General features: G+C 42.3%; 1 protein-coding gene across 2 annotated transcripts in view; it reads right to left on the bottom strand.

Annotated features, from left to right (window-relative positions):
• Window positions 1–12943, bottom strand: part of PHACTR3 (phosphatase and actin regulator 3) — a 100896-nt gene extending 87953 nt beyond the window's left edge. The window contains exon 1 of one of the 2 annotated variants that reach the window (XM_066561484.1): window positions 12705–12943. In XM_066561484.1, coding sequence (XP_066417581.1) covers window positions 12705–12807 — 103 coding nt within the window. In that variant the 5' untranslated portion in view covers window positions 12808–12943. The remainder of the gene's footprint in view (window positions 1–12704) is intronic. The other variant, XM_066561485.1, reaches the window with a different exon arrangement.
• Between the last annotated feature and the right edge of the window lie 268 nt (window positions 12944–13211).

A 13211-nucleotide genomic window follows, 5' to 3' on the forward strand; every position in this document is an offset into this window, starting at 1 on the left:
AGTAACTCATCTGTCACAAAAAACATCCTCAATAACCAGGCTCTCACCTCAAGCATACTTAGATGGCAGTGGAATAGATAAAGCCTTCTTCACATCTCAGAAGGCATTTTGGGCAGAAAATGGATGAAATAAAACAGTTTCTTAAAACCACTCCAGACACACCATTTTTCCTTTGAAGTCATAGCTTCTGAAAGCCACCCAAATGACAAGATGAGAGCAGGAGCACTGGGTCAGTCAGGCTGGCTGCAATGGTGAAATGCCTGCAATGGAATCTCTGTGCTTTTTCTGGAGGTTACAAAACATCTGAGCTAGCAATGGTTTTGTTTGTGCACAGGTGGATGGATGTTCCAAGGGAAATCAGGGAACAAAAAATTTGGGCTTTAGAAGGTATAATTAAAAATTTCACAGCAACAGTCATGAATCTAAAGTTTGGGACATGTCTTGGATGTTTAATGAAGTGGAAGGACTTCATTTTAGTGGTCCCCCTGAAAATGGGATTGCTGATTTCTGGTGTCAAGGGGCTGTAAGATCTTGAGGCTGTAAGGCAGGAAATCAGCACTGTCATGACAAATTTTGCAGGTTTCGGTATGTAACAGTGGTTATTCTCAGGAGAATCTTGCAGCACCAGTTTTTTGACCACTTCTTCACAAATTCCTTTACCTGCAAGACCTGAGCATGCCTGAGCTTTGGCTCTCTAGCCCTTGCCCTTGCTCTGAGCTTATCATAGTGGGCCAGTGTTATCAGCTGAGGGACTCTCAGTGCTCTGATGCTGCAAGAGACATGAGCCCTTGGAGGAGTCACCCAACACATTCATGACTCAAAGCCAACACCTGTAGGGCTCCTTGGAAAAGCTTTTCAGAGCTGCTATAACAGAAAAGCAGGATTGATGTGGTAAAAAAGCTTCCCAAAAGCTGCCGACCACAGCAAAGTGAAGGGAAAAGGCAACCACTTACTCCAGCTATAGAGACCTTGCCTGCAGCCCTGCTTTCAGCAACTCCAGATGTAATTACACTTCTATTCACCACCACTGCAGGTGCAAGCTGAGCGGCAGCATGAGTATCAATGTGTGTGGGTGTGCAAATGCCTCATTACGGTGATTTGTTAGCACAGTCAGTGATGCTTTGTGCCCCATGAATGTGTAAATTAGGTGCTCAGCTCACTTGAGTGAAAAACGTTTAACTTTGCCTCCCTGGCCCATCTCTCTCCACAGACACTGGAGAAGGAAGTAGTTTGATTCCTTGTCAAAGTAGCAGCTTCCATCTAAAATCTAAGCCAGCTCTCTTGGGCTCTCCTTGGGTTTCTAGCAATGGAGAGAAGTGAATCTTGAGGAATTAGTCGTGTTCAATCATATCTTAATCACATGCATGATGTGCTCTTATGCAGCATTAGAGTAAGAGGCGTCACATCTTGTGTTGTCATTTCTGGGACAGAAAACTGGGGCTGTTGGCTGGCTTTAAATCATTTCTGGCATTAACGAGATTCTGACCAGAGGCTTTATTTCATGTTCAGGATCTGCGCTGCATTATTTCCTATTATATCACAATACATTGCAAAGGAACAGCTAAGTTACCAAGACTAATCCTTTAAGTCTTTCTTTCTTTACAATGTCAGACAAAATAAGACTAGGCCATATTTCTGTAATCTCTCTTGTATTATGAGAACATTATGATCTATAACAACAAAATCTCTAAACTGCACGATTCCCGTCGGCTCTGATATGCTTAGTCTTGTCCCCTTCTGTCAGAAAAGATATTTCTAAGTCTCTGTGATTTCATTTTAACAGACAGTATCTGATTAAAAATCAGATTATTATTGTAAAGCAGGAAAAAGAAGATTCCTTGTATATAAAAAATGAGTATTTCTGAAAAACCATGATGTAATACCCAAAGTTCTCCTCCTTGTCCAAAAACCTACTTAAAATGAAAGTTAGTTTTCAAGCTACTGCCACTTTTTTCCCTACTTGGATATGTACATTTAGATTAATCTGCTGAAAAGTAGATTTTGTTCCCAGACAACTTTACAGCAGCTACCAAGATCTAAAAAAGATTTCTGCAATGCTCTGCTGGCAAATTGCAGGGGAATTTATTGAGAGAGGGAGGGGAATTTGAATTAAAAACTAATTAAATAAACCCACCAGAATTAGCTTTCCATTTCTATTAATAGAATGAGAAAATATATTTTTAAATATATATGAAGTGTATCCTCCTTCTGAGAGATCTGTCCTTTTGCATAGAGGGAAAACATCATCCCAAACTTTCTATTCAGAAAGTTTGGGTTTATTTCTCTGCTGGTATTTTATGATGCCTAAGCCACTAAAAGTATATTCAGTAATTTAACTCTTTTATAATTATTTCATTAGAGCAGCCAAGCAAATCATGATCTGAAAATTCATAAGCTCATGGCACTGCCAAGTGTTTGGGTTGGAGAGGTTGGGGTTTTTTAACTGTTGGGTTTTTTTAAAAAGTTATTGCAAAATATGTCTAAAATCCTAAAAAAATAGGAATATCAATGAAAATTAAATTCTTGGATGCAAAGCAGAATAGATTTTCTGCAGGTGCAGGACACAAATAGCTGATTATATAAAATATCATCTCCCAAACAAGAGAGATGAGTAATGCCCTAGGTCATAGTGCAGCTTTTTCAGAAAAGGTTGGTAGAACTAGAGACCCTTGACGTTGGAATAAAGCCTAGAAGTTGTGTTGTGAGAGCAAGAGTGAGAAAAACATAAATGGAAGAAGTTACTGAAAACAGCTTCTCCTGCTTTTTGCTCCTGGGTTCTTCTTTCACAAACAAGGGTTGGTTAACCCCTTCCTCTCCTGTCACACACAATGACTTTGGAGCTCACTGGCAACTTTCAGCCAAGGATGGAGTTGATGAAAAATGACAACAGTGACCCTGGAAAGTGCTGCCTGCAGTCAGAGCCTGGGTGTGAGGTCAGGTTTGGTTCCCCACCAAAGCACCAAAGGAGAGCTGCTGCTGTGAGACCCTCAAGGGAAGAGGGTTCACCCAGTCTGACCCTTCATTAGGCAACAGAGGAGCCAAGCTGAAGACCTCAGTCATAAATGGGATTTTGAGCAGTTTAAGATCACATTGAGGACTGAAAATGCTGGATCTGGAGGGAGGCAGGCCTGGCTGGCTTCTCTGCTGGTACAGCAGTAACACCCATTCTATTTCTCCGTTTGGGAGAAAGGCCTCTGGAACAGGAGCTGCTGAAAGGCAGGAGAGCTAGCTACTAGAATGAACTCAGACTGGATGGCAGAAAAGTAAAATAATGTAGAGAAAACAGACTGAGAAGTAAAAAGAGTGCAACAAGCTCTATCCTGTCACGTGAGAACAAGAGAATGTAAGGAGGCTCCAACCCAGTGAGACAGAAGGAATGGCAGCCTTCCAGACCAGCCTGTGCTGCCTTCAGTGATACCTCCTTGGACTAAAAAGAGAGATACAGGATAAATTTCTATTAGTTAAGGTTCCTTCTTAAAATATTTTCATTCATGCACAATATTCTGGATTTTTGAAGGACATTCCTTTCTACTTCTACATGTTAAAATTATCTTTTACTTGGCTTCCTTTCAGTTTATTCTTCTGGTTGAATTGCAGCAGCAAATGTACACCATAACACTAAGAAGTCTCTCTGCTATCCATCCTGACAGCTGTAGTTCACATTCCCTATGTTTGCCTAAAGAAAACCCACATCTGATCATGTCATCTGTTAAGTTCACCACTGCTGCAAGGGTTCAAGGCACCAGCCTGGGGCAGCAGCTGATATTTGCTCCCACTATAAATCAAACAGAATCAAGGGTTTAGTGAGGATACACAATTTTTGTGTCACGCCATTCCATCCTGAATTGGTATCAGGAGTTTACAGTAAAATAGCACATTCTCAGGAACCTCTGTTTTGTTCCTAAATGCAGGGGATTCCCAGGTGGCAGGAGCTCTCTTATGTTCCTCACTTGCAGGAAGATGTGTTATTAAGTTCTCTGCAGTTAAGTATCTCCTGTGAAATCTCAAGTGATACTCACAGTATATCTCAGCTCTGATTTTTCCATTCTTTTTCTTGAGTTAAACAAGAAACAAGCATTTAAAACTTATGTTGGACAAGTGGAGAATTTGTATGAGTCCAAGACTCCATTTTCTTTTTTCTAGAGCTTTCTCTGCATAGTTGGTAGTCTAATGTGAGTACATATTCTCTCCTTCTAGGCACTGTAACATTGAGCAAAGTCAAATGAGCAACTGTCATGGAAGGAAACATTTAAGCTGAAGTTAAGTTGAAGTGCTGTATCTGAAAATAGGATGGTTTTTCTCCTTGAAACCTCTGCAATCCCAGAAAGCTGCTACACAGTCTACAGAGCTGTTATAATTAAAAAAAAAAATTACATTTTTTTCTTCTATCCTAAATGCAGAGCTTACAAAATTACAGAAGTCCCATCTGCAAAGCATAAACTTCAGAGAAACCCAATTAAGTCAGTGTTGCATACACTATCACGTTCGCTCTATTTAAATATTCCACACAGATCCATCTCATTCATGATGGAACAATTACAAATGAACTTGCAGGAGCCAAGAAACTCTCTCAGAGGCTGATTTCCACTCAGGTTCTATCTGAGCTCCCCAAGACAGCAGGGCTGGCTGGAGATGCTGAGCAAAGCTGCCCAAAGCATCAACCCCTGTGGCTGCTGTTTGAAGGTAGCACAGGAGAATGACCCTGAGGATTTCATGTGGAATTTATCTCTGTTTCTCCAGCCACCCTTCCCTTTGCTCCCAGCCTGTCCTGAGCTTCCAGCCCCCACCAATAATGCTGTCCTAGGCAGGACACACCTCAGCCCTGAGCCAGGGCAGAATTTCTTGTGTTCTTTAAAGGATAAAAGCCCAAGTCTTGGTGCAGGCTGTTTGAGAGATGAGATGCAGAGTTCCGAGAGCAGCTGAATGAGAAGTGACAGCCATTCCCAGCAGATCAATACGGACAAGGCACAGGGAAGGCTGCCTGGCCTGAGGGATGGAGCAGCCCTCAGAAAACAGTGAAGGCTTCACTGGTTTGATGTAATGCAGTGATCTATGTCCACTTGCTGGTTATGCAGCAGCTGAACAGTTTGAGGATGTTAAAAAAAAATAGATTACGGAAATGAACACACAAACTGTCTCTTCATTATATGAACAATTCTGAAGTGCTTTATGCATAAGGACAAGCCTTCCTTCAGCTGAAACCACAGGTCCACATTGCTGACCCAGAATATCAGTGTACTACAGAAAGCAAGAGAAGACCCCTTTGATTCAGATCTTCTCACTGAAATATTTATGCAGGCTAAGGCACGGAGCTATTGACCTGCCTCAAGTTGCTGTATGAGGCTCTCTCTGGGGCATGTGTAAATTGTGTGTATGTTAGGCCATAAATCAACTTGAATTTCAAACAAAAGCAAGGGATTTAATGGGCACAAAGAATCCATTGTATTAGCATCCAAACTAGCTACGTTTTGAAGCAAAATCAAAGTATCATATTTAGTTTTACTTACTCTTGGTATTTACAGACTTGACTGCTTAGAGAAGCAAGGACAATTAATTCTAAATATTGAATTTTAAAATGACAAAGCCATAAATTTAGTTTAAAAAACCAATTTTATAAATAAATAAATTGTGTAGCCCATTCATTACAGCATGACTTGGGCAGTCTTGAAAGAGAATTCCCAAATTAAAGATTTTTGGGAAAAATTAACACTGTTACTTAACTAGTCACTAAAATATAGTTACATTTCCAGATAAACATGACTCCCAGAATTGTGTAACTAATTCCATTCTCAAAGTGTGGTGCAAACATTAACTGAATGAATAATCTTAAACCACCTTCATTCATAGCTAAAGTGTGAAGAAGATCTTTAATTATTTAACAGACAGGAGTTTCTCTTATTTGCACAGAGAAGCATCGACTTGTGTGCACAAGTTATTAGGTGTGTAAATTAGGTCTGAGTTCTTTTACTTAAGGTATGCAATCAAACCTAGGGTTTGCTTTTATTTTAAAAGAAAGCCTGAATTAAAGAGACAAAGATAAATATAAAAAACAACCAGGTATTTCCAATATGATGACCTCATTCTCATAAATCCAGTCTAGGTTTTGATGGTGTATAATCAGTTTTTCCACTTCTTGGATAAAGAGGTTTTAACGGTTTAAGTGTCTTTTCAGCAACATTCAGACTACCTGCCAACTTGGGATTTAGAAGAAAAGACAACTTTAAAACACTTTTTTCCCTGTTAAAGCTCTGTATTTCCTTTACAGAACTCTAAAGTTTGGCTAAATACAAATCTCCAAACACTGGGAACACTCAAACCCTGGAAAAGCCTAAATCCTACCCTCAGCATGAACAGCATACTTATTAACTGACCTCATTTAATTCCTGCAAAAGTAGCATTAAAAACATAACTTAAACACCAAGCTCTCTCAATTCCCAAAATAAACTGAGTATCAGTAAGTAAAATACTCAGGCAACAGCAAAAAGCAGTTTGTGTTAAGTGTGCATCATGTTGAGCAATGTAATCATACCCCAGCACTGACACAAATTATATGTGCAGGACCAAAATTATGCATTTGGAGCAAGAGAATCCACGCCCAGGAAGTGCCACCTCTGCAGCTTCCCCAGCACTGCGTGCCCATCCTCCTCTCCAGAGATGGAGAGATCCTTCTCCCCTCCTGGAAAGTGCTGGAGCAGAGCTGCCATGGGGGAGATGAATCAGGTGCCAGGTCAAGGGCTGCTGGGGAAAGAGGAAAAAAGGGACATCTGTGCTGCAGGACACAGGAAAAAAGGGACATCTGTGCTTCCAGTGGAATTTCTCTGCATCACAGGGACTTGGGGTCCAGTTAGATCCTACCAAGAAGGGATGGGAATTTGATGAGAAACGAAAAGGCTTTCTCAAAAGCACAGACCATTTCTTAAAATAAAATTCCCATTGTAGTACTTGGTGATGACTTTTCAGGTGCTGTGTCAGAAATTAACTCTACATTCACACAAACAGCAAATGTTCTGGGAAGGTTTATAGGATTCAATTTGAATTTTGATGGAAAGGAAAATGGGATATTAACTAATAGCCTGCATGTTTCTAGTCACTACTGAGTATTCCTGAGTACAGCCCCCATTAGGTGTGGAATAGTAACTTTCTGCAAGGAGCCCTCTGGTTAGGAATAGCAACTTCTGAATGAGAGAACATCACTAAGTTTCATATAAATAAAATATAGGGTTCAGTTATAAACTGGAGCAAAAGCACTGACTAGATCATTTTGTCCATAAATTAATAAAGGAAAGGATATAGGAGGCCTGGTAAAATTCTATTTCAGAAGAAATATAATGTAGGTGAAACAAACTCTGTTAACAGAACAGACTTGTTGATAGAGAAAGATGAAATAGAAATCAAAATCTTTCTGGTGAAAAAACAAAGCAAAACCCAAACAACTTTTTACAGATGTCCTGGCTCAAGTATTAGGATCAAATTTGAAAATTCATGCAACAACTAAAGACATCACAGATGAGCCTTTAGGTCCCTGATTTAAGTTGTGGTGATGTAAACGACTGCAGAGGATGGAGCAGCAGCCCAGCTGACAGGCAGGGCACCCCCAGCATCTCTCTGCCATCAGTTTCTTTCCATCTGAAGCTCATGCTGCAAGTTAAGCACACACTTAGAAGGTTTTCTGAATTATGGGCCTGGCATGAATAGATTTGCAGCAAGAATGACTCAAGCAGATTCAGAGAGCTGGCACCAATCTGTGTGCACTCCAGCTGAATCCCTGGTTGTCTTTGCCTTCCCTTTGCTCCATTCCAGAACCTACCTACCACACCTTACAGATGGAAACCTCTGCTTTTGGGTTTCCAAACATCCCCTGCCAGCAGCTTGCAACATCTCTGAGGTTCCCAGTGTCCTGGTTAAGGGCACAGCACAGCTTTCCAGTGGCTCACAGGCTCCCTACCACTGCTCAACACTCCAACTGAGCAAACTTGTTCAAGTTTGATTGAACAACTACAGCAGAAATAGGAGTAAATTAAAATCTTTAGCAGCTAAACCAAAAATGTTAAGAGAAGACAATGACAGATATGGAGTGGCACAGTCCATCCAGGGAAGGTCACAGCTTCAAAAAAGAGGACAAGAAAGAAAAAGCCATATTAGAGAGTGTTCCTACACCTGCTGTTTATTGCATCCCAACTGTCCCTGGCTGTTACTTGGATGGCTGATGTCCTTCCTCACACTGCCTGAAAGGCCCTGCTGGGTTTTAGCTAAGCCTCCAGCCCAAAGAAATATGATGTAAAAGGAACATAACAGTTCAATTCTCATCTCAGTATCTCTTCTTAGCATCCTAGAAGAATGCTAACAAGAATGCTGCCTGCTACAGAACTTTTGAATGACGAAAACTAGAAACAGTGATGGAGGACCTTTTAAGTCTTATGCAGTTGTTCTCCCCTGGAGTTAATTCAGAGCACAGTGCTGCTCATGACACATGGTATCAATAGAAATAAAAAAGGAATTAGTGTCTGGTGAATACATAATCATGTATCTCTGGAGCAGCTACTCTGCAGTAGCTTTAACTTGTCAGGCCTTGAAGCACACCACACCAGAGCAGAGGCTGAGGAGCCCCCTTCACCAGGCAGTAAGAAATTATGATGACAGAGCTGTTAACAACATCTAACACCACTGCCTGCAGCACAACAGCTCCCTCCTCAACACAGATCCTTCACTGGAGGACAAGGAACACATGGTGGACCACTGGCAAGGTCTGCTGGAGAGCTCAGCAATGCCCATCCTGAAGATTTTCTTTAATTGTGTGGTGCCAGGAAGGAAAGGCAGCAGCACAGAGAGCAAAACGTGATGGCATCAATGTGTACTTATACAAATTCAAATGGATAATCCCAAAATTAAGGGGGGGAGGGGGGTGACATTTTCACACATTGTCATGGTTGTCTGTATCTCCTCAAGTAATACAGAGTTTTGACATGGTGTGTTCTTCTCCAGTCTGTGCATCCCTCCCTTTTTTGATACAAATCAAATGAGATTGTCAATCTTCCCTCTGCCCTGTGACTGCTGGAAGGATATAATGAGAGCAATATTTTGGCTTCCTGCAACTGTCTCTCAGTTAGATGGTGATACTGAAATCTGTTCCCTTTAGACTCTCCTTTCTCTCTTGATCCTTATCTGGAAAGGTGGAGGAGGGGAAAGACATATAAGATAAGGAGGTCTTGACATCCCTGGAAGTGTTCAAGGCCAGGGTGGATGGGGCTTGCAGCAACCTGATCTAATCAGGTTAGGAAGGGAACTGGAACCAGATGATCTGGAAGGGCCCTTCCAACCCAAATCATTCTAGGATTCTATGAATGAGATGAAATTCACTTTTTTAACAACAGCCTGGCCTAGAGACAGTCTATAATTAAGTAAGACATGAGTATTTTGATGTCAGTTTCCCAAACTAAGGACATCCTCCTATTTCAAGGCTTGCTCACTCAGCGTGACAGGGAATTTAAACAGTCTCAAGCATGAAGCCCAGTGTTTGTTGTACTACAGTAATTCTCATAAAATACTGCTCAGTGGCCATGAAATAGTTCACTTAAATATAAGCTGAAATGCATTATTTTATCTTAAAGGAGAAAATAAATGACTGATCCAATTAAAGCAAAGAAACACTATTTCCAGTATTCTCTGCATTACTAATAGGACCTCTATGCACCATTTAAATGCTGGAGAAAATCATCTTTTTGTCAGCAGAGCCTGAACTAAAGTCCATCTTTTCTTCTTAGACCATGACTGTGACATCTTTACTGATCACTGTGAGGAGCTGCTCTTTTAATTAAAGTTGCACATGAAGGATCTAAATAAGTGAATTTGTATCACTGTTTTGGAATAAATAGCTGTTAACTGCCCCCGGTTTAGTTTACTGAACATCTTGTTTATCTGACTTATTACAGGAATATTTGTAAGATTGTAGTGGCATGTGGTAATTTTCTAAGTTTTTTACATGTGATAAAATTCCCTGTAGTCTGTAAAGATTGCAGCTCTTCTAAATCAAGGTTATAAAATAGCTTTTCATTTCTACAGTAAATGCTTTGTGAGGAAAAACACCCTAGATAAGAGGCTTTATCATGAAGCCTTTATTGTTCAAGGCTTGTAATAATTGCAGCTTCTGCTGGCATTAGTCAGGACTGTGAGTGTGCAGGACTTCTCAAAAATCAGCGTCTGAGGCTACTTGAACCAGCCAGTTACTGAGCTATCCCATGCTCTGGCTGGATGAAAACAGAGTCCTTGTTAAAAATGAACAAAACACAACAAAAACCTCACAAACAAACAAACTTCAGCTCTGCTCTCACATGGGGAAACTCCCTTTGACATTTCACTCAAGCAAGTTTCCTCAGTAGGCACAGCCAAATGAGTTGGTGCAGAATAATCCCTGACCAATCATACAGACAAAAAACTGTTCCAAAACAAAACAGAATATGGCATCACTCAAAAGCCAGGTAAAAGCAGGAATGGTTTTTGTAGGGATCCTACAAAATCTTATTATACCCATTATACCCATCTTATTATACCCATATTTTGGTATCATTTTGGTCTGTCTGTAATTTAAAAATGTAACTTAAATGATAATAACATTAATTGAATGTTTAGATTAAGGAAGAATCTTACATGTTCACACTTCTCTACATGGTTTGTCTGCGAGCAGGGTTGGGATGTAAACACAAACTTTGGACATATCATTTCCCACTCCTAAGAATGTCTTTTGACTTCGAGTCCATAGATGATTATGTTGGTATAATGATAATGATAAAATTATTTTCTAGGACAGTAAAATAATACAAACTGCAATTAAGTCATCTAGCATTCATAATTCTTAAAATCATATAAATTGTATTCCAGATTTTTAAGTAGCCAAATGTATGAAATTGCTCATAATGATTACTCACAACACTGTAGGGTAAAATTTTATCTAAAATAAACAATTTAGGTTCATTTTATTATCATCTGGAAGCATAGAGATGTTCAATACTATTTGATGAACAAATTTAAAACCTGAAAATCTCATCAAACATGCTAATCCTACCCCTGACTATTCATAGCTACCTGGACAAAAGCCAGATGTATTTAACACCTTTTGTTTCTCTCCACATATTGCATGAATAACAGAATACATACAAGACACCTCTTGCATTTTAGTAGAGCTTCTGCCATGCAGTGGGACACTGGTTTGTCTGATGGAGTCTGTATTAGGGGAAAAAATGCTCCTTGGTATTGACAGTTCCTTCTCCTAACAAAAAGCACAATAATGTTTATATCTTTGTCTGTTTGTCGGACATGTTGTGTACTTTCTTTGTTGTGTATCTCACAAAGGCCAAAAGAATCAATTAGCAGAAAACAATCTAGAGGAATTAAAACTGAGGTTGCACACGCCTTCCTTTCATTAGTCACTTCTGCTTGCAGAAATCAAATGGCAGAAACATACATTCCTCTTTCAGCCAAGATTGCCCCTTTGGGAGTGAGTCGAGCAGTTCATGTTAGAAGAGTCCTTTGTTCCCTTCACTTAGGGTATCAGAACAGTTGGTAATCAGGGATAAATCATCCACTGTTTGCCTTAATTCAATTTGTGTTTCACTCCAGACCAGTGTGCTCACAATTGCTTGATAAGGCAAATAAATAGAAGAACTTAAATTAGATACAAATATTAATATCCTCATTGGCTCGGAAGGGAGCAATATAGCAGGTGTATGAATAGAGCCTGGAATATTTTATTTACTCAGTAATCTGAGAAAGGGGAGCAAAGTTCAACCCGAAATTGCATCCAGGGACTGTTTCCTGTAGGCTGATAGTGCCTGACCCAAAACCTAAACTCATCTCTAGGCTTAGGAATCAGTAGTGGGTAGTGATGATCAACACCCCATTCATTGTCTTTACGCTGTTTTGATTACTTCTTTTCTCATAAAGAAACCTGACAGCTCTTGTGTGACCACCATCTATTCAGGGAAACTGAGAGTAAACTGGCTTTTACCCTTTGCTTCCAGCTTGTTGTTGTGCCTTTCCGTGCAATCACATCACATCAAAGTGATGTAGCTATTTGTTTCTTTTTTTTTCTAAAGGTCTCAACACTGCTTAGATTCTGACGATCTGAAACTACTGAGTCACCACCAACAGACATTTAGAATTATTCCTTAAAGTGAAGATGAAAACACCATTTGCCATTGTAAAAAAAAAATCTCATCACAATATTCTATTTATACACTAACGACTGGGCTGTGTCCCCTCAGCACCACCCTCTGTGCCCACACTTCACAAGGAGATTACGCTTCTCCCTGTGAAGTGAAAATTACCTTCTTGTGAGCAGAAAGCGTTTAATTATGACTCTGCTTCCCTTGTCTCCATGGCGATGCCATGCAAACAGCCTGCTTTATTAGCGCTCATTTCCCCCTCCCCACAAAGTCATCCACGAGCTCTGCGGGAGCGGGGGTCGGGCGCTGCCGGCGGCCCCGGGAGCCCCGGCCGGGACGCGCCCCCCGCTCGGCGGGCGGGCAAAGCCTCGGGACGCGCTCGCTCTCGCTCGGATCCCGTGCGCGGCTCAGCCGCTGCAGCATTTCGGCACTTACTGCAGGAAATGTGTTCCCAATTCCTGCCCGCCCGGGGCGGACGGGCTCCCTACAAACTGGCGGATGCTCCCGGCGCGCCCCGAGCGCCGCCGGCGGGAGCGGGGCGGTTACCTGGGTGCTCCCCGGGGCCCGCGGGGTCCGTGAGGATGCTGGGGTCACTCTGCGACCTGCCTCGCGGGAGAAAGCAGCCGGTCCCTTCTTCCGATGCAGCCATGAGGTGGAGGGCGGGAAGCTCAGAGGAGGAGGGAGGAGGAGGCGCTCATGGAGCCGGAGGCGGCCGGGGGACAATGGGGACGGGGGTGCGGCGGCGGCGGCGGCGGCGGGGCGTCAGCCGGGCAGGACCAGCCGCGGCAGCATCTTCCCCGGCGCCGTCGGCACGGCTGCGGCGCGGCGCTCCGCCGGCTCCGGGCGCTCAGGGGGCAGCTCCGGGCGCCTCAGGGGGGTGGGCCATGCCGCCTGGCGGGGTGGGGAAGAGCCGGGGCGCGGGCCGCCGGCCCGGCCCCCCGCCGCCGCCGCCCCCTCCCGGGACGCCCCCCCGAGCGCCGCTGCCGGAGTCGCCTCAAGCCGCCGCGCTGCTGAGCGCATCCGTTGGAAAACATTGGGATTCTCCCATGGTGC

The sequence above is a fragment of the Molothrus aeneus genome, chromosome 17 (genome assembly GCF_037042795.1).
Source record: "Molothrus aeneus isolate 106 chromosome 17, BPBGC_Maene_1.0, whole genome shotgun sequence".
NCBI classification, from domain to species: Eukaryota; Metazoa; Chordata; class Aves; order Passeriformes; family Icteridae; genus Molothrus; species Molothrus aeneus.